The sequence below is a fragment of the Dendrobates tinctorius genome, unplaced genomic scaffold (genome assembly GCF_039654945.1).
Source record: "Dendrobates tinctorius isolate UK_male_01 unplaced genomic scaffold, ASM3965494v1 ptg000038l, whole genome shotgun sequence".
NCBI classification, from domain to species: domain Eukaryota; kingdom Metazoa; phylum Chordata; class Amphibia; order Anura; family Dendrobatidae; genus Dendrobates; species Dendrobates tinctorius.
This window is the reverse complement of record NW_027361706.1, coordinates 22,707,988-22,730,391: the sequence shown is the minus strand read 5'-3', so window position 1 is coordinate 22,730,391 and position 22,404 is coordinate 22,707,988. Positions and strand designations below refer to the sequence as shown.

The following is a 22,404-nucleotide window of genomic DNA, read 5'->3' as shown; positions in this document are numbered from 1 at the left end:
TGAATACAGATTTTACCCCTGAACTGAGAGTGAATGTTCAGTCCAGAAGAAAGAAGCGGATTTGTCTGATAAGATATACTGTATTACAAAGTTGCCAATTTTTATGTGTACTATTGATTTATGAAATAAAAATGAAAATGATGCTTCCACTTTAAAGTAGGGTATGGTTTCTCTGAAGAGTTGAAGAGTTTCAGACTAAAACAAACACGTCTGCCATCACAGAGCCGGTCGCTGATCACACAGACAGAGGCTCGGGCAGCATGAATCGGCTGATTGGACCCATTTCCAATCAGAAGTGATGAGTGAACGTGCTCGGATAAGGCGTTATCTGAGCATGCTTGGGTGCTGAGTGTCTTTAGCGTGCTCGAATAATATGTTTGAGTCTCCACGGCTGCATATCTCGAGCTGCAACACATGCAGGATTGCCTGTTTGTTAGGGATTGCCAGTCTAACAGCCGCGAGACATGCAACCGCGGGGACTCGAACATATTTTTTGAACACGCCGAAGACACCTCAGCACCTGAGCATGCTCAGATAACACCTTATCTGAGCACGTTCACTCATCAATACCAATCAACTATATTACAGATAGAATATATAAAAAAAATTACCTTCAGAGTCCTCGCCTTCTTTCACTCGAAAAGCCTTCGGTCGATCAAACCTGGCTTTAGCTGACACCTTGTCTTTGGTACTCCACATTTTCACACTGATTTCATGTTTTAAGGCTTTTAATAAAACGTTTTTCGTAACAGAGAATTCAACACTGTGGCTCCATGTCAACCATGTTTTCTCATTTTCTTGCCATGGTTTTAACAACTGGAAAAAGAAGAAGAATTTATGATCGAGTATTATTTCATTGCACTTGTTTTACAGGTTAATGCAGCAGATTTGCAGAGTTCACATAGTTGATGACAGTACTGGTAATGGACATTTACGGCAGCACACAGTTTCCACATTTTCTTATCACATAGTTTAAAAGCTACATTTACCTTGCAGTACAAATACCCTGAAGAAAAAGAAAGATGCAACGTACAAATGATGAAAAATCACAGTATTTAAACACGTGGATCCGTGCAGAACACAGAAATTGCATATATGTAATATATAAATATACTGTATATACAGTAGATAGATAGCTAAATAAATAGATATAGAGATATATATGTCTATGAACAGTTCTGCATCCCCACCTGTTGGTCATGTAGTGTACTGCAACTGTTAAGGTTGAAAAGACTTACTTGGGTGCATCCATACTATAAAATTGCTTACACAAAAAAGGCAAACCGCGTAAAGAAAAGAAAACCGTGATTAGGAAAGTCTTAGTTACTCACCGGTTAACGGTATTTTTCGGAGTCCATGACAGCACCACCTGAGAGAGGGATCCGCCCTTCCTAGGAACAGGAAAACCTACAGATACAAAAAGGGCGGCACCTCTCCCACGCATCAGTTGGATTACAGAGCATAAAAGAGGACCTCCAAGGTTAATGCATGATTATATGTACAACAATATTAATACTTAAATTTTTATCACCCGTGGATATGTACAAAGGGAAGACGTGCACACCCAAATTGACTAAGGGAAGGGAATCTATGGGTGCTGTCATGGACTCCGAAAAATACCGTTAACCGGTGAGTAACTAAGACTTTATTCGGTCGTCCATGACAGCACCACCTGAGAGAATTACAGAGAGTAATCACTACTTTAGGAGGGGGACTACAGCCTGCAGAACCCTGATACCGAAGGAGAGGTCTGCAGAAGCACCCAAGTCTAGCCTATAATGACTATAAAAAGTGCTCGGAGAGGACCAAGTGGCCGCCTTACAAATCTGGTCGATGGAGACTTCCGATCTCTCGGCCCACGAGGTCGCCACGGCTCTGGTGGAATGCGCCTTCAATTTCTCCGGAGCTACTCTACCTTTTGAGGTATAAGCTAACGAGATTGCTTCTCTAATCCATCTGGCTAGTGTACTTTTGGACACCCTAAGACCTTTCCTAGGGCCTTGGTAGGAGACAAAGAGGGCATTGTCCTTCTTCCAGGGATCGGTAGCCGCTAGATACTCTAAGAGGCATCTCCTAACATCTAAAGTGTGTAGCTTCTCCTCTTTCTCATTAGTTGGTTTAGGTAGGAAGGATGGGAGGACTATTTCCTGCGACCTATGAAAGCTGGAGGCTACTTTTGGTAAATACGCTGGGTCAGGTCTAAGTATTACCCTATCCTCTTTTACCTGAAGAAAAGGTGGGCGCCTAGACAATGCCTGAATGTCGCTTACCCTACGGGCTGACGTTATGGCTATCAGGAAAGCTATCTTGAGGGACAGGCTCCTAATAGAGGCTGACGAGATGGGTTCAAATGGCGCTTCTGTCATAGCTGTGAGGACTAGGTTCAAATCCCATGGCGTGAGTCTATTCTTTACTATTGGTCTGGATCTACTCGCTGCTTTGATAAACCTATTGACCCAGTAATTAGCCGCGATGTTGCAGCTAAAGAGGGCCCCTAAGGCGGATACCTGTACTTTAAGGGTACTGGTGGAGAGACCCAGGTCCAGCCCTTTTTGTAAAAATTCCAAGATCTGGCCTATAGGGACGGAATCATCAGTATTTATATTTGAGCTTTGGAGGAATCTTTTCCAAATTCTGATGTAAATCTTAGTTGTCACCACTTTCCTACTTTTTAGTAGAGTGTCAATTAGGTCTGGGGAGAAGCCTTTACTTTTTAGCAGTGACCGCTCAAATTCCACGCCGTGAGATGTAGGCCAGCCACCTGAGGGTGGAAGACCGGGCCCTGGGACAGAAGGTCCGGGATGTCCGGGAGAACCCAAGGATCGTCTACCGACATGATCCTGAGGTTCGAGAACCATGCTCTTCTGGGCCAGAACGGGCCCGCCATTCTTACTGAGTCTGCCGAGGCATCTGCCAGAAAGGCAGCAGCATTCTGGATAATTGGAAGAGACTTACGGATGGAAGCTCGCGAGGTTCCATCCTTTAGCTGGGAGTCCAATTGATCCAGCCAAACCATCATGGATCTGGCTGCGCACGTGGCTGCTATTGCTGGCCTTAGGGCGCCTGCTGACATCTCCCATGTGCCCTTTTAAAAAGGAATCTGCCTTTTTATCTAGGGGGTCTTTAAGGGAGGCCATATCGTCGAAGGGTATAGATGACTTTTTGGAGGCCTTAGCTACCGCTGCATCCAGCTTGGGGGCCTTATCCCATCGACTTACTATTGGGTCCTCAAAGGGGTATCTTCGCTTGAAAGCAGGCGGCATAGAACCCCTTTTTTCCGTTTTTTTCCACTCCCTGTCTATCAGGCTCTGGACTCTTTCGTTTAATGGAAAAGTCCCTTGCTTTCTGGGGTCTAGACCCCCGAACATAATGTCCTGAGCAGACAGTTCTGTCTTTTTTTCTTCTACCCCCATGGTTGACCTTATGGTTTTAATTAATTTATCCATTTGGTCCAAGGGAAAACAGAACCATCTGGAATCCTCTTCGGAAGAAGAAGAGGAGGCCGAGGACTCTAAGGAGATATCTTCCCTCCTAGGGCCGACTGAAGATTCTGAGCCTGAAACACTAGCCAGTCTTCTTTTAGAAGAATCTTCTTTTGATAGGGCTTTTATTTCAGTCCTGATTAATTGCCTCAGGTCTGTAGCGAAGCTTGGAGCTTCTTCCGCTACCTGCATAAATAGGGAAGAGTGTAAGAGTCTGATACTCCACTCATGTTCTACCCCTCATCTCCGTCCCTACCGTCTGTCTCACGCAAGACTGACACAATCTCTTAGGGTGGCCATCTGGTAAGGGGCAACTACAGAGGGCACATTCCTTGTGCTTCTGCTTCCCTGTGGCCTTCTTCCCCTGAGAATCAAAAAACATAAGGGGACACTGCATCAGGGTGCATTCTCGCAGATCTCTTACCCTTGCAGATGAGGACAGGTACCGGATCATGGGGGGCTGCAGGAGGATCCTTTGGCCTAGAGGAACTACTGTGGCTCTGTCCACTCGAACGTCCCTCCTTCCGCCTCTTAGGCTGGTCACTGGGGTGCTTTGCCACGGGCTGCACCTCTTGTGGGTCCATGGGGGCTTCTGTTGTGTCCATCGCTGGGCCTCCAGAAGCACCTCAGCAGCAATGCCTTCTGTCTTAAGAAGGCTTCCCCTCCGGATCAGCAGGAACTCTGTCCAGTGTTCGGGCCCCCCATTGGACCACTCCTCGCGATCCTCCCCCTCCCCTTCAGGCCTGCCCGGCCCCCCTCGGGCGGCGGGCGTGCATCGGCGCGTGTCCACAACAGCCGGAAGTCGACCGGCATCCGACTTCCGGTTTCGGCGCTAGGCCCCGCCTCCTCCGCCGCGTCACTTCCGCCGCGCGACAGAGGCCGCGGGGACGCGCGGCAAGGGGCTAGCACTGCGCCGCCGGCTCGGAACCGCCGCTCCCTTTGTGGGACACCGCCGGCGGCGCCCGCCCGAACGGACCGCACCCCCGGGGGAAGGAGACACAGGGGGACACCGCTTACCTCACCGGCCCCATGGAGAAGGCGCCCACCGGACCCTGTCTCCGCCTGCTCTTACCACTGCCGTGGAAATCCTACCCGGACCCACCGTGGCGCATCCAGGGCCCCCAGCGAGACCGAGGTAGGAGAACCCCCCGCTACCTGAGTCGGTCCGCTGGCCTGGGAATTCAGTTATCCATGACGGACGATCTGTAGGGAGTTCTGTCCTTGTTAGGAACAGGAAACCAACTGATGCGAGGGAGAGGTGCCGCCCTTTTTGTATCTGTAGGTTTTCCTGTTCCTAGGAAGGGCGGATCCCTCTCTCAGGTGGTGCTGTCATGGACGACCGAATAAAGAGTAATCCTATTGCTGCATATACATTAAATGGGAGTATACTGAGTCAGGACTACAGAACAGGAGAAGGACTAGGGTATTCTGGTTACAAGTAAGCTGAGCAGTAGTACTCAATGTCAGGCAGCAGCTGCTAAAGCAAACAAGATTTAGGCTGTGTGCCCATGTAGCGATTTTTAAGCGTTTTTGCCACGATTTTCGGCGCAAAAACGTTTAAAAATCGTGTACAGACCGCCCCCCATGCATTCCTATGGCATTCCGCACATGCTGTGCTAATGCTGAGCTTTTTTCCGCGGCGGAATCACATCGCAGAAAAAAATTGCAGCATGATCATTCTTTTGTGCGGAATCGCAAAGAATTGCCGCGATTCCGCACCCATAGGAATGCATGAGAATCGCTTACTTCCCGCACGTGGCTATGCCCACCATGCGCGAAGTTAAGCGTCTCATGTGCGGTTGGTACCCACGGTGTGGAGGAGAGGGGATTGTCCTCCAGGCCCTGGGTACCATACCCCTGTAAAAAAAAAGAATAAAAAATAAAAAAAATCAGGGTATATTTACCTTCTGACGTCCCGCGCTGCATTCCCGGGCCTCAGCGTTCCCAGTAATGCCTTGCGGCAAGTCCTGTGATGACGTAGTCTGGCGTGACTCTAGCGGTCTCGTGAGATCGCTATAGCAACGCGAGACCAACGTCATCACAGGTCTCGCAAGGCATCGCTGGGAACGGGAGCGCCGCTGAGACTGCGCGGGACGTCGGAAGGTAAATATACCCCGATTTTTAATTTTTTTTATCATTTTTAACGTTTCATCTTTTACTATTGATGCCGCATAGGCGGCCTCAATAGTAAAAATCCGGTCACACTTGTCAAACACTGTTTGACGAGTGTGACCAACCTGTCAATCACTTTCCAAGCGATGCTTCAAATCGTTTGGAAAGTGTTTGAATATTGCACGCGAAAATCGCGAACATAATCGCGGTAAAATCGCGCGATTTCTGGGAAGGAGTCCGGTTTTTAGTGTCCGGAAAAAAACGCTACGTGGGCACATAGCCTTAGGGTGGACACAACATATTGTTACCCCTTTATAAATCACTTGTAAGGCCACATCTAGAATATGGGATCCGGTTTTGGGATCCAAATTGTAAAAAGGATATTCAGAAGTGGCAACTAGATTATTACAATGCATGGAAGGCCTCTCATATGAACAGAGGTTGGAAAAGTTGGGCCTGTTTAGCATTTATAAGTATTAATACATGTGTGGTCAGTGCAAAGGAGTAGCGCATGATTTATTCCTTCCAAAGAACAAGGAGGCGCTCACTATAGGTGGAGGAAAGGCAATTCCAGCAGCTAAATAAGAAAGGATTCTTTACAGTAAGGGTATGTGCACACGTTGCGGATTTAGCCCTGCAGATCCGCAGCAGTTTTCCATGCGGTGTACAGTACCATGTAAACCTATGGAAAACCAAATCCGCTGTGCACATGCTGCGGAAAATTCTGCTCAGATTTGCTGCGGTTTATTTTCCGCAGCATATCAATTCTTTTTGCGGAATCCGCAGCGTTTTTACACCTCTTCCATTATAGGAATCCGCAGGTGTAAAAACTCAGGCGAAATCCGCACAAAATCTGCAGAAAATCCGCAGGTAAAACGCAGGTCATTTCACCTGCGGATTCTGCAGATTCTGCGCAGAAAAATCAGGACACAAATTCGTAACGTGTGCACATACCCTTAGAACGGTCAGACTGTGGAATGCCGACCACAAGAGGTAGTAATGGCAGACACTAGGACAGCTTTTAAAAAAGGACCGGATGCTTTTCTCACAACAAATGGCATTGCTGGTTATGGATAATCTAGCGATAAAGGTTGAACTTGATAGACCTAAATCTTTTTTTCAACTTATATAACTATGTATAGAAATGCCAGATTTGCCCTTTTTCAGTCACTGAACTTCTCCCCAAAAATGCAATAAAAAAAGAGATCAAAGAGTTGTATGTACCCCAAAATTGAACTAATAAAAACTATGGTTTGCCATGTAAATACCAAGCCCTCGCACTGCTATACTGAAGGAACAATACAAATATTATGACTCTGACAATAGTAAAAAAAAAAAAAAAAATTTCTAAAGTTCTGAATTTTTTTTAACCACTAAAATAATAATACATGGAGGAAAAAATAAAAGCAAATAAAGCAATATGGCCTGGTTCTGGAGGGGTTAAATGAGAACCAATGGAATAGATCACCGATTGATTCTATAGTAACATTTTATTGATTCTATGTAACATATCTAAATGTCCTGGATCCAGCAGCGCTGACCAAAATTTTGGGAGCTGTCCCACTGTTTCGGGAGGTCGGGGGCATGTCTCCAGCTTTATATGTCTTAGGCTAAGTGCACACGTAGCAGAAAATTTCTGCTAAAAAACCTGACTCCCTTCCCAGAAGCCGCGCGTTTTTTTCTGCGCAGAAACACATAGAAATAGCCAAAAACGCAGAACCGCAAAATTAATGAGCATGCTGTGTTTTTATCGCAATGCGTTTTTTTCGTGGTAAAAAAAAACGCATCAGTATGCACAAAAAGTGCAAACTGCATAGAAATGAATGGGAAGCTTATTTTTAGCGGTTTTATTGGAAAAACCGCTAAAAATACTGCTAAAAAACGCTGTGTCTGAACACAGCCTCAGGCTATGTTCACACGGTGCAGATTCTGTGCAGTTCTGCAGCAGATTTGGCCCTGCAGAGCTGCAGCAGACCTGCAAGTGATGTACAGTACCATTTAAGGCTATGTAAAACAAAAAACGCTGTGCACATGCTGCAGATTTTTCCGCGCAGATTTGGTGGAGATTTAGGCTATGTGCACACGGTGCGGAATCTGCTGTGGAATTTTCAGCGCAGATTTTGCAAAATCTACAAGTAAAATGACATGCTTTTTCCCTGCAGTTTTAGTGCAGATTTAGTGCAGTTTTTGTGCAGATTTTCCCTGCAGTTTTCACCTGCAGATTTCTATAATGGAGCAGATGAAAAACTGCTGCAGAACTGCACAAAAGAAGTGACATGCTGCAGTTTTAAATCTGCACCAAATCTGCGCGGAAAAATCCACAGCATGTGCACAGCTTTTTTTGTTTTACATAGCCTTAAATGGTACTGTACATCACTTGCAGTTCTGCAGGGCAAAATCTGCTGCAGAACTGCACAGAATCTGCACTGTGTGCACATAGCCTTCAGGCTAAGTACACACGCTGCGGATTGGTCTGCGGATTTTTTACCTGCAGATTGGCCTGCGGTTTATCATCTCTACATTGGAGGAGATGGTAAACCGCAGAAGAATCCGCAGAAAAGAATTGACATGTCAATTCTTTCTGCGGATTCAAAACCGCAGCTTTTCCGCAGTTAAAAATCCGCAGCATGTGCACAGAAAATTGTAAATCCCATAGGATAACATGCTACTGTACCCTGTCTGCAGAACTGCTGCAGTTCTGCTGCGGCCAAAACCGCAGCGGAACCACAGTAAAAACCGCAGTGTGTGCACATCGCCCTAAAACTGCAGCATGCTATTTCTTTTGTGCAGTTCTGCAGCAGTTTTTCATCTGCTCCATTATAGAAATCTGCAGGTGAAAAATGCAGGGGAAATCCGCACTAAAACTGCACTAAATCTGCACTAAGGCTGTGTTCACACACAGCGTTTTTTTAGCGGTTTTTACCGCGGTTTTCACTATAAAACCGCTATAAAACCGCTAAAAATAAGGTGCACAGTCATTTCTATGCATTTTGCACTTTTTGTGCACATTGATGCGTTTTTTTACCGCGAAAAAACCGCATCGCGGTAAAAACCGCAGCATGCACATTAATTTTGCGTTTTTTTCCGCGGTTTAGGCTTCTCCCATGCTTTTAGAAACCGCAGCGGTAAAAAACGCATCAAAAACGCATCAAAACCGCGCAAAAAACGCACAAAAACCGCCGCGGAAAAATAGGTGCGGTTTCTGGGAAGGGATTCAGGTTTTTGTGCAGAAATTTTCTGCAACGTGTGCACTTAGCCTAAAACTGCAGGTAAAACGCAGGCCATTTTACCTGCAGATTTAGCAAAATCTGCGTGGAAAATTCACAGCAGAATCCGCACCGTGTGCACATAGCCTTACAGAGCTGATTGTGTATAGCTTAGTGAGTGTACAGCAGAGTTGAGTGGTTGTGTGTGGCAGATCTGACTGAGTGTATGGCAGAACTAAGAATGTGAGTGTATATATAGCAAAGCTGTGTGTGCACACAGTGGGGGCATCATGTTGTGTGATAAGGGGGTCTGTGGGGGCATAATATATTTTGGTAAGCACTGTTGGGGCACTATACTTTGTATGGGGGACGGTGGGGGCATCTTACTGTATAGGGAGTACTGTGGGGTCATTAAAAGTGTGTGAACACTAACAGGCTTCACTAGGAGCAACAGGTCTGTGTGGTCACATACAAAGGACTGTGCGAGGTTAGGGAAGTGTCTTTCACGCCACAGTATGTGTCCCTTTTCACTGTCAGCACTCACCATCATTACAACTACCTGTTTTACTTTAAAACACTGCAGCATGGATAAGGCCTCCGACAGCTTCTCTGACCCTGCTCTACAGGGCTGTGGAGTCGGTAAGCCAAACCTGCGACTCCGACTCCTCAATTTCCCTTACACCGACTCCGACTCCAACATATATTGCTTATATTTAAGTGAAAAATGTATTGTAGTACAATGTGAACATCAGACATTTAATCATTTTTATAATACAATAATCAGGGATATTTAGATAGAACATAATATATATTTATTGGAATACAACTTTAGAACACAAAAAACTGTAATAAATTGTAAATATGTAATACACCATGTAATATCGATTACATATACTGTGTATATATATATTGTGTATATATATATATATATATACAGTCATGGCCAAAAGTATTGACACCCCTGCAATTCTGTCAGATAATACTCCGTTTCTTCCTGAAAGTGATTGCAAACACAAATTCTTTGGTATTATTATCTTCATTTAATTTGTCTTAAATGAAAAAACACAAAAGAGAATGAAGCAAAAAGCAAAACATTGATCATTTCACACAAAACTCCAAAAATGGGCCGGACAAAAGTATTGGCACCCTCAGCCTAATACTTGGTTGCACAACCTTTAGCCAAAATAACTGTGACCAACTGCTTCCGGTAACCATCAATGAGTTTCTTACAATGCTCTGCTGGAATTTTAGACCATTCTTCTTTGGCAAACCACTCCAGGTCCCTGATATTTGAAGGGTGCCTTCTCCAAACTGCCATTTTTAGATCTCTCCACAGGTGTTCTATGGGATTCAGGTCTGAACTCATTGCTGGCCACCTAAGAAGTCTCCAGTGCTTTCTCTCAAACCATTTTCTAGTGCTTTTTGAAGTGTGTTTTGGGTTATTGTCCTGCTGGAAGACCCATGACCTCTGAGGTAGACTCAGCTTTCTCACACTGGGCCCTATATTATGCTGCAAAATTTGTTGGTAGTCTTCTGACTTCATAGTGCCAAGCACACGGTCAAGCAGTCCAGTGCCAGAGGCAGCAAAGCGACCCCAAAACATCAGGGAACCTCCGCCATGTTTGACTGTAGGGACCATGTACTTTTCTTTGAATGCCTCTTTTTTCTCCTGTAAACTCTATGTTGATGCTTTTGCCCTAAAAGCTCTACTTTTGTCTCATTTGACCAGAGAACATTCTTCCAAAATGTTTTAGGCTTTTTCAGGTAAGTTTTGGCAAACTCCAGCCTGGCTTTTTTATGTCTCGGGGTAAGAAGTGGAGTCTTCCTGGGTCTCCTACCATACAGTCCCTTTTCATTCAGATGCCGACAGATAGTACGGGTTGACACCGTTGTACCCTCGGACTGCAGGGCAGCTTGAACTTGTTTGGATGTTAGTGGAGGTTCTTTATCCAACATCCGCACAATCTTGCATTGAAATCTCTTGTCAATTTTTCTTTACGGCTACATCTAGAGAGGTTAGCCACAGTGCCATGGGCTTTAAACGTCTTGATGACACTGCGCACGGTAGACACAGGAACATTCAGGTCTTTGGAGATGGACTTGTAGCCTTGATATTGCTCATGCTTCCTCACAATTTGGTTTCTCAAGTCCTCAGACAGTTCTTTGGTCTTCTTTCTTTTCTCCATGCTCAATGTGGTACACACAAGGACACAGGACAGAGGTTGAGTCAACTTTAATCCATGTCAACTGGCTGCAAGTGTGATTTAGTTATTGCCAACACCTGTTAGGTGCCACAGGTAAGTTATAGGTGCTGTTAATTACACAAGTTAGAGAAGCATCACATGATTTTTCGAACAGTGCCAATACTTTTGTCCACCCTCTTTGTTATGTTTGGTGTGGAATTATATCCAATTTGGCTTTAGGACAATTCTTTTTGTGTTTTTTCATTTAAGACAAATTAAATGAAGATAATAATACCAAAGAATTAGTGTTTGCAATCATTTTCAGGAAGAAACTGAGTATTATCTGACAGAATTGCAGGGGTGTCAATACTTTTGGCCATGACTGTATATATATATATACACACATACATACACACACACACACACATATATATATATATATAAACACTATGTAATAAACTATGTAAGTGGCAAAAAAACAGTTTTCAACAAAAACATACTAAATAACATTAGTAGAGTCTATGAATTTCTTCTGAGAAATAGAATTGCCTCCATCAGATCCTCCTTCATAGATGACCTCAAATCTGACCTAATAATTTTAAGGCTAGAGAACAACCTCTCTACACTAACTTGGGTTGGAGGCAAAGCCGTAACCACATGGGCAACATCTCTAACAATTTCCGGGTATAAAGGAATTGCCTCATGCACAGTCAGTTTTGATGAACGGTTGAATTTTTCTATTTATTTGAGAGCGAGTGAAACATTTTGCTGAAATATGGTCAATCTGCTTGCTATAGGAGACGGAGTAAAATCTTTTTCATTGCGGCAACACTTTGCCTGCTCCATGTCATCCAAATGCTTGTCAAAGTCAAACTCCTCATCTGATGAGGATGAAGATATGGCAGCAGTAGCACTGTCTGTCAGGACCCGAGTCCTCTTGTGCCTGGCAGTCCTCCTTAGGCCACACATCCTAATTGCTACCTCAGTCAGAGCTTCTTTTCCTTTAGTAAGCTGTTGATCATCAAGCAGTATACGATGACTTGGGTCCACATAAACAGCTGCCAGAAAAATTTTATTTTCCAATAGCTGTGTCTCTCTCCGTTTCATTGAAGCAGAAATGCCATCTGCGATTAAACCCCCTCTTTGGGACAGGCAAAATAGCAAGTTCTTCTACTCCCTTATGAAAATGCCAGGAGTTAAATCCTCAGCTTGTAATTTTTTAGTCACCGGTAAATGGGTGATTAAGCAATTCCTTCAATTCAGCCACCTGTGTCCATTGACCTTCATTGTAGGGTTACCTGAGGGTTCGCCATATCTATAAGAAACTGTTTTAGTTCAAGCAATCGCTCAATCATTAAATAAGTGCTGCCCCACCGAGTGGCTTGATTGACAATTGCCCCTTTCCCAGTATGTCTCTTCAAGATAGAATCAATTTTAGGGGTTCTGGCGGCAACAACCAATTTCCTCACTTTTCCAATCAGATTTCCAGCATGTCCCTCTTGCAGACTATCTCTTATTGCCAGCTGCAGCGTGTGCACAGCACAGCGCATGTGATGAATATGAAAGTGTTTTGAAGCAGCTTCAACAAGATCATCTATTTCTACAGTATAATTTTGCTGTTCTTCTGTTGTAATATCTGTTTGTTCCTCAGTTACATGAACAACACTGTGGCCTTCCATCTCAAACATACTGAATCCTAAATTTTCTTCTAGCTGTTGTTCATTACTCTCATTCATCAGTGTAATTGTACTTATCATGTTTGAAGCTTTGTCCGTTACAATAGCAAGAACCTGTTCTTTTTTGAGTTCGTAATCTTGCAGGACTTTTTCCACTAAGGCCTGGAGAAACTGGCTGCTGTGATGAGCTTGAGGCCGGGATCACACTAACCGACGCAAAATACGGTCAGTATTTTACATGCGTAATACGGATGAATGTCCCCTAAATAGTGCTCCGTATGTCATCCATAATCAAGGTGTGGTCGCGTATTTTGCGCATCCAAGCATCCGTATGCAATCCGTATGGCGAGATTTTCTCGCTGCCTTGCAAAGTGGACATATAATCGAGCCCTATGACAGGGTTTGTAACAGAAACCAAAGAATAGATATTAAACCTGTCAGTGTGAGTTTACTGTATCGCGCACAGAATTGCCGGCTTTGCTAAAAGACACCGGGTGCGTATTTCTCGCAAGTCACATGTGTGGTCCATGTGTAATCCGTATTTTTTGCGCACCCATAGACCTGCATTGGCGTATTACGGGCGTAGTACGCTGACAATCGCAGCATGCTGCGATTGGCACGGAGCGTAGAATACGGATGAGAAATATACGGCTGTTGGGAGGGACACCATAGAGAATCATTGGTCCTTGTCTAATGCGTGCTTTTAGCGCCTCTCACTCGGCCGTATTCCTCGCCAGTGTGACCCCGGCCTTAGTATCTTTTACTGCCAGTGTCTTGGTAAGAATTTCTTTGTTGTCACAAACATATCGAACATTGATGGCAAAATAATTCACTCTGTGACGTGTGCAGGAATCCATTTTAAGAAACATGAAGCATCTTTTGAGAGTCTTTTTAAGATCTTCCTTCTGTTTAAGGGATTCTTCAAATCACTAATTTTCTAATACTTTCTCTTTCCAGAGAAACACCAATGGATAGATAGAGCTGATTTCTAATCTGCTTTTGCTATTGAAAACATTATCTATGAGCTCAAAAACCTTTCAGGTGATGCGGTTTTATAAAAAGCTGATCTGCTTTTGCAGCTGAAAACCGTATCCTCAAAAAACGCAGCAAAAACGCTGTGTGTGAATGTAGCCTTAGATCAGCCATTTAGAGGACATTTCATAACTTTCCCAAATTCCTATGAAAAAAAATATTCAGCACATTCTGCATTGAACTACTGTACCCAATTTATTATATATTTTAGGAGTCGGAGTCGGTCCATTTTATACCGACTCCACCAAAATGACATCCGACTCCGACTCCACAGCCCTGCTGCTCTACTTTACAGAAAAACAAGGATTTTTCTAATGACGGAACCTCTCTCTAATTTGTTTCCACTAGTTTTGGGCCACATGAATCACCTGCATGTTAGATTTAACTGCTGCCCGATTTATAAAATACTATTACTCCATGAAGAAGGTGCAAGTATAGAAAGCTGCTCAGGATCTGAGCCCACACCACACAGGACAGGTGCCTGCTCAGGAGCTACGCCCGCACACAGGGCAAGTGCCGGCTCAGGAACTTAGCCAGCACCCCACAGGGCAGGTGCCGGTTCAGGAGCTTAGCCCGCAAGACACAGAATGGGTACCGATTCAGGAGCTTAGCCCATACCACATAGGACAGGTAGCTTAGCCCACACTACACAGGACAGGTGATGGCTCAGGATCTGAGCCCACACCACACAGGACAAGTGCCAGCTCAGAAACTATGACCGCACCACACAAGGTAGGTGACAGCTCAGGAACTGAACCCACACCACACAGGACAGGTGACGGCTCAGGATCTGAGCCTGCACCACAAAGGGCAGGTACCGGTTCAGGAGCTTAGCACACCCCACACAAGGCAGGTGCCGGTTCAGGAGCTTAGCCCACAAGACACAGAATGGGTACCGATTTCAGGAGATTAGCCCATACCACATAGGACAGGTGCTTGCTCAGGAGCTGAGCTCGCATCACACCGGACAGGTGCTGAATCAGGAGCTTAGCCCACACTACACAGGACAGATGTTGGCTCAGGATCTGAGCCCACACCATACAGGACAAGTGCCAGCTCAGAAACTATGCCCGCACCACACAGGGTAGGTGACAGCTCAGGAGCTGAACCCACACAGGACAGGTCTTGGCTCAAGAGTTGATCCTGCACCACACAGGAGAGGTGCTGGCTCAGGACAGGTGCAGATGGGTTGCCATGGCGGGGGAGGGGATTTGTTGACAATTCCCTTCTTGGAGATCCTATGAAGCCCAACTACAGTGGTTAAATAAAGAGATGGCAGTATGTCACATCTAGAAAGCTGTAATGGCGGCAGTTATCTCCTATTAGAAAAAAAGAATTTGTTGTTATATTTCAACATGCCCTATGCTTCCAATATCATTAAAGGTAGATTTGGGGGCTCCCACACACACAAGACTTTGCTCTAATTTTCATCCCAATGGTATGATAAGATCCCTATGGAAAAATCAACGTTACTCTGTCGGACGAAATAAAATGTAATTTTGTATTATTCAATAATTATTCTTACCCGAGTCTCATGCTCCATGTACAGCTTGGCCACAACCCCAAACATAACTACGTCCACTTTGGTGGGTTCTGTGTCTTCTGGGAGGAGAAAATATTCAAAGTGGAAATATTTCTGGGCTTTTGAAGCTTCAATGACGTTCTTGGGGGCCTTACTGTTGCCCTTTCCTTTACTGTCAGCATTGCATATATTGTCTTCTACAGAAATGATAAAACACAGTGAGAAGGAATAAAGGATAAAAAGAGCTGCTCCGAAAAACACAATTGGCTTCTGTTCACATCACGTTTAGACCCTTCGTCAGAGGTATATTTTATGATGATCTCCTTATGTACAACTTTGTCAGAAGACTGCAGAGCATTTCACTGTATAGGTCACTGAATAGGCCCAGTATACACTGGGAAACGTCACCAATAACCCTTTGTAAAATAAACCTACACAGCACGGTGCATACCTCCGTATGGCGAGGTTCACATTTGTATAGTCCATTCCATCGGATGTATATGCCTGAATTGCAAAAAACTACATTCACAAGTACAGCTCTGGAAAAAATTAAGAGACCACCACATCAAATCCCTGTCATGGCCAGAACAATCTCCAGACCTGAACCCCACTGAAAACCTCTGGATTGTAATCAAGAGGAAGATGGATAGTCACAAGCCATCAAACAAAGAGGAACTGCTAAAATTTTTGAGCCAAATGCAGTGTGAAAGACTGGTGGAAAGCATGCCAAGACGCATGAAAGCTGTTTTTAAAAATCATGGTTATTCCACAATATATTGATTTCTGAACTCTTCCTGAGTTAAAACATTAGTATTGTTGTTTCGAAATGATTATCAACTTGTTTTCTTTGCATTATTTGAGGACTGAAAGCACTGTTTGTTTTTTATTTTGACCATTTTTCTTTGTCAGAAAAAAAATACAAAATTTATTGCTTGGAAATTCGGAGCTATGTTGTCAGTAGTTTATAGACTAAAAGAACAATTTACATTTTACTCAAAAATATACCTATAAAGAGAAAAATCAGACAAACTGAACATTTTAAAGTGGTCTCTTAATTTTTGCCAGAGCTGTATAGCACATATCAAATGGGCAAGACACAGTTAAAAAAAAAAAATGTTCTTTTGACTTTGATTTGTTTTTTCAGATATACAGTCATATGTAAAAGTTTGGGCACCCCTATTAATGTTAACCTTTTTCTTTATAACAATTTTGGTTTTTGCAACAGCTATTTCAGTTTCATATATCTAATAACTGATAGACTCAGTTATATTTCTGGATTCTGGATTCTTCTTAAAGAAGAATGGTGAGAACAGTCAAGGACAATCCACAGACCACCTCCAAAGACCTGCAGCATCATCTTGCTGCAGATGGTGTCACTGTGCATCGGTCAACAATACAGCGCATGCATAACGCCTTTTTGTATGACCAAACAACTCAATCTTTGTTTCATCAGTCCACAGGACCTTCTTCCAAAATGTAACTGGCTTGTTCTAATGTGCTTTTGCATACCTCAGGTGACTCTGTTTGTGGCGTGCTTGCAGAAACGGCTTCTTTTGCATCACTCTCCCATACAGCTTCTCCTTGTGCAAAGTGCGCTGTATTGTTGACCGATGCACAGTGACACCATCTGCAGCAAGATGATGCTGCAGGTCTTTGGAGGTGGTCTGTGGATTGTCCTTGACTGTTCTCAGCATTCTTCTTCTCTGCCTTTCTGATATTTTTCTTGGCCTGCCACTTCTGGGCTTAACAAGAACTGTACCTGTATTCTTCCATTTCCTTACTATGTTCTTCACAGTGGAAACTGACAGGTTAAATCTATGAGACAACTTTTTGTATCCTTCCCCTGAAAAGCTATGTTGAATAATCTTTGTTTTCAGATCATTTGAGAGTTGTTTTGAGGAGCCCATGATGCCACTCTTCATAGGAGAATCAAATAGGAGAACTACTTGCAAGTGGCCACTTTAAATACCTTTTCTCATGATTTGATACACCTGGCTATGAAGTTCAAAGCTCAATGAGGTTACAAAACCAATTTAGTGCTTCAGGAAGTCAGTAAAAAGTAGTTAGGAGTGTTCAAATCAAGAAAATGATAAGGGTGCCCATACTTTTTCACCGGTCAAATTTTGTTTAAATGCAGATTGCACATTTTCTGTTAGTACAATAAACCTCATTTGAATCCAGAAATATAACTGAGTCCATCAGTTATTAGATATATGAAACTGAAATACCTGTTGCAAAAACCAAAATTGCTATTAAGAAAAAAGGTTAACATTAATAGGGGTGCCCAAACTTTTACATATGACTGTAAATCTTAATGCATTTTTGGGACGTACAAAAAACATAGTTGATCACGTTTCTTTGGTCTAAAACAACATATGAAAGTCGTACACATTTTATTTCTCCATTATCCATGGGAGACGCGTTGAGACGTATAAGGGTGGGTGCACACGGGAGTTGCTGCAGGTTTGACACTTGCGTACCCATGCAGCGTCAAACCCGCGTCGGCCAGATGTTACAGCCTAGTGGATGGGATTTAAAGAAATCCCATGTCCACTATGCGTTCACAGACGCCCGCGGCTCACACGCGGAGACTAACATGTGGCATGTCTTTCCAGACCGCAGCATGTCAATTTCTCTTGCAGAGATGCTAGTCTCCACAAGATAAATTTCACCCATAGAATGTATTGAACACAGTGAATCCCACGGGTCAGTGAACACATGCGGATTTACCTGCGCTCAATAGACAGCAGCGCTTTGGACGTAGCAAACATGAGCTGCGTCTAGAGCGCTGCTAGTTCCGGATCATGTGCACCCGGCCTAACAGTATGTTTCAATGCATCATGTTACAACGCGTTTTACCCTACAGTCAGTGGCTCAGTCATTGCTAATGTCTGAAGAAGTAAACAATGGGACTCAGGTGTATGCACTGCCGGGGCCACTGACTAAAAAAAAAAAAAAAAGCAGACAAAATCACCGCATGCTCTGTCAGACACCATGTATCAGCTGTATCCGCCCATTAGGCCGGGATCACACATGCGAGAAACATGGCCAAGTCTCACATGTTAATACCCGGCACTGCCGCTGGCATTCGGATCAAAGCATGCAGCCGGATAGCAATACATGGAGCCACAGGCTCCGCTCCTGAGTGCCGGGTATTAACATGTGAGACTCGGCCGTGTTTCTGCATGTGTGATCTCGGACTTAGAGGCAGGCTTCAAGACAGTCGACCACGTCTTGCTATGAGCTTCAAACAGGCGGATACGGCAGACTCAGTCTGCATTATTGCAGTCAATGGCCCTGGCAGCGCTTATATCCGGATCCAATTTTCCAGGGCTTCAGTGATAAGACCCGACGGAGCAACTAACAAAGCAAAATGCAACGTGAGCCTCATTCACACATCTGTGTTACAAGTCCACGTTGTGTCCGCTTTTTTCCACAAATACCCTTTATACTCAATGGTGCTGTTCACATATCTGTGTTCTTACATAGACTGTGGGTCTGTGCAAAACTCACGGGAGACATGTCCGTTTTTTTTCCGGCAGCATGGATGACAAGGGCCAATATAAGTCTATGGGTCCGTGAAAAACACGTACAGCACACGGATGGCACACAAGTCCGAGTGCCGTCTGTTTTTAACATTGCAAAGTATAGGAGAAGATTTGTCATTTATCAATTGTGAAAAACACTGATGACCACACTGATGACACACTGATGCACCACTTTTTCCACGTATTTGTTTAAACATGGATGTGTGAAGGAGGCTCAAGGTGTATATGTTTTTCTGTATGTATCATTAAAAGCTTGTTGAAAAGAGAATTAAAAAATAAAAGCATAGATGATGTTTCTGTTAATGCTAACATACGGGCAAAATGTAGTTTGACGTATGGATCACACTAGCAGACATTTTTGACATCTGAAGACATACAAATGTGAACTTGGCCTAGGGAACAGTATTGTCTACTATGGTATTCTATAGAGGATAAAAAGGCGTAAAGACATATACCACCATAAGGACATGTTTATTCATGCTTATTATTAGGGTGTTCCCATGTCATCCACACATGGCCGAGATAGGAATATCTGTCTCAACTGTGGTCACAGCAGCCGGGATGACAGAATCATCAGAATTGGCTACACTGTGCCGAGTTGTTTCTGTAACTCCTAACCACTTCTATGGGAGTTATGGACATTGTAGCCCCCGAACTTAGCTGTTTCCATAGTCCTGATGATGTGGCCATCAATATTTACAGCTGTGAATGGCTGAGATGGGAATATCCCATTAAAATAAGAGAACAAACCAAGCATGTTATTTTTCTATATAGGAATAAAAATGACCTTTTTTGGGTGGTGACGGGATGGCAAAACAGATGGTAACTGTGCAAGTCACTGTGTGGGGCTTATCTTGTAAATCTCTACTTGCAGGCTCGTCATGTGCTTCTTTAGCCTCCTGTATTAATCCATCAGTGGTCACTTGACTCTTGGCCTCACATGGGCTATCTTTCTCAAACCGCACTTTCCCTATCTCTGGAGAGGAGCAATCAGTTCCATAATTCGACAAATCTTCCTTTTGTGATGCCAATGTTCTTTGCTGGGATCTGGATTCATTGTCGGTAGGGACACCGCTGTCGTAGTCTTCAGAGTCTGCAGCCATCATCTCCTTTGAAGCAAGATCTGATGACGAGTCGTCAGCTTCGAACAGAAAGGAAGAGCCAATCGTAGACGCTCCGAATGGAGAAAGATCATAGGATGGAAGATTATTATTTGAAATTTCTAGAGGAAAAATATGGAAAAAAAAAGTCTCAGGCAAAATATTTTTACCTAAATACTTAGAAGGTGTTAATGATCAGAACCAGTAACAGACTCCATATCGCTGGCAAATAACTGTACATTGGATGCTACCCTTAGGCCATGTTCCAACGTGCTGAAACATTTTGCTTTTTTCTGATGCGTTTCTTTTTTCCACAAACTTATAGATCTGGGTTTTTTGCAGTTATCATTGCTTTCTTGAGGACTTTTTGATGCAGTTTTGATGCTTCAGTATGTACCGTATTTTTCGGACTATAAGACGCACCGGACCATAAGACGCACCCCAATTTTCAGAAGGAAAATAGGGAAAAAATAATAATGTGTCAAATGTGGATCCGTCTTAGGCTGTGTGCACACGCTGCGGATTTTGCTGCGGTTCCGCAGCGGTTTTGGCCGCTGCGGACCCGCAGCAGTTTTTGCTGCGGTGTACAGTACAATGATTCCCTATGGGAATCAAAAACCGCAATGCAGACGCAATGTCAATTCTTTCTGCGGATTCCGCTGCGGTTTGCCATCTCCTCCATTGAGGAGATGAAAAACCGCAGGGCAAAACCGCAGAGCAATCCGCAGGTAAAACCGCAGGTCTTTTGACCTGCGGTTTCACCTGCGGATTTTACAAAATCTGCGCGGATGAATCCGCACCTAATCCGCAGCGTGTGCACACAGCCTTACAGTCTGAATTCGGCTTACCTGGGAAGGGATCCGGCACAGGTGGAGGAGTGGTCACAGGGGTCATTCAGTGGTCCAGGCTCGTGCCGTGTCTGCTCTGTGCTGGGGCAGGTTGGTTGTACTGGAGCAGCTGGGCTGTACTGGGGCAGCTGGGCTGTGCTGGGGCAGCTGGGCTGGGCTGTGCTGGGGCAGCTGGGCTGTGGCAGCTGGGCTGGGGCAGCTGGGCTGGGGCAGCTGGGCTGGGGCAGCTGGGCTGGGGCAGCTGGGCTGGGGCTGGAGCAGCTGGGCTGGGGCAGGTGGGCTCTGTGGGGTGAGGGTGGCGGCTCTCTGTGCTCCGGTGCAGGGGCGGCGGCTCCGCCAGCATTTCCCCCAAGCCCGGAGGCCCCCGCACATCCCTTGCTGGCCGCCGCCATGGTGCGGTGGCCTCCGGGAACATGGACGCCGGGAAGATGGCCGCCGGACCGTGGACGGCGCATGCGCAGGTTCAGATCTCGTGGGACGAGATCTCGTTGCCGAGATTTGAATCTCGTCCCCCGAGATCTTGGGACGAGATCTGAACCTGCGCATGCGCTGTCCCCGGACTGGCGGCCATCTTCCCGGCGTCCATGTTCCCGGAGGCCACCGCAACCTGGCGGCGGCCAGCAAGGGATGTGCGGGGGCCTCCGGGCTTGGAGGAAATGCCGGCGGAGCCGCCGCCCCTGCACCAGAGCACAGAGAGCCGCTACAACTGCACCGGAGCACAGAGAGCCGCTACAACTGCACCGGAGCACAGAGAGCCGCTACAACCACACTACAGAGCCCCGCGGCACCCACACCAGCCTCGGAGGTTAGTATATTGCGACCAAAAGACGCACCCCCCACTTTCCCCAAAAATTTTTGGGGAAAAAAGTGCATCTTATGGTCCGAAAAATACGGTAAATGTGGGACTCCTCACTTAAAAATTGCAATTCTTTTTCTTGAATGTACTTTTTCAGTCTCCTCATAAACGTCTAGTTCAACAGTCTTTAAAGAGGAATTCCCATCTCCAAGATCACATCCCAATATGTAGTAGGTATAATAACATCAGCAAATACCTCCAATTAGAAAAGTAGTATAGTTTTTCCGATTCACTCTCTTTCCTCATGTGCAGGACATTGCAGCACCTTAGGTATCTCCATGGTTAGGACTAGAGATGAGCGAATTTGTTAAAATTTTGTCCCCGAATCTGATTTTGACATATCCGAGCCATATTCGAAGAATATTCATGCCGAATGTATGTCTTATGATCGGTCCAGAACATATTCGGTTATTTCTACTCCCATAGACTCTAATGATATTCGGCTGTATTCGACGAATATTGCAAAAAACAATATGCGATTCTGATTACATTCACTCATCTCTAGTTAGGACCACTAGCAATGAGCTAACTATCACTATATCAGTGGTCGTAACAATGGATACCTAAGGTCCTGCAATGCCTGCACATGAGGAAAGTGGCATAGCGAATCAGAACTATACTACATTACTAATTGGAAGTATTAATATTATTATTATTACATCTACTACATATTCGGATAGGATCTTGGGGATGGAAATACCTCTTTAAATGCTGAGTGAGAAGGAGATTTTATGAAATCACATCCCCTTTGCTTGGACTCTTAACTGCACAAAAACTACAACTGAAAAAATAAAGCATTTATGCTACATAAGATGTGGCCTTAAAGGGGAATGTATCAG

At 44.6% G+C, this 22,404-nt stretch overlaps 1 protein-coding gene across 1 annotated transcript in view; it reads right to left on the bottom strand.

Annotated features, from left to right (window-relative positions):
- The window catches only part of CFAP92 (cilia and flagella associated protein 92 (putative)), a 184,067-nt gene that overhangs the window by 151,315 nt on the left and 10,348 nt on the right, over nucleotides 1–22,404 (bottom strand). The window contains exons 2-4 of the mRNA XM_073574273.1: nucleotides 19,549–19,983; nucleotides 15,217–15,410; nucleotides 612–816 (exon numbers count right to left, since the gene is read on the bottom strand). Coding sequence (XP_073430374.1) covers nucleotides 612–816; nucleotides 15,217–15,410; nucleotides 19,549–19,867 — 718 coding nt within the window. The 5' untranslated portion in view covers nucleotides 19,868–19,983. The remainder of the gene's footprint in view (nucleotides 1–611; nucleotides 817–15,216; nucleotides 15,411–19,548; nucleotides 19,984–22,404) is intronic.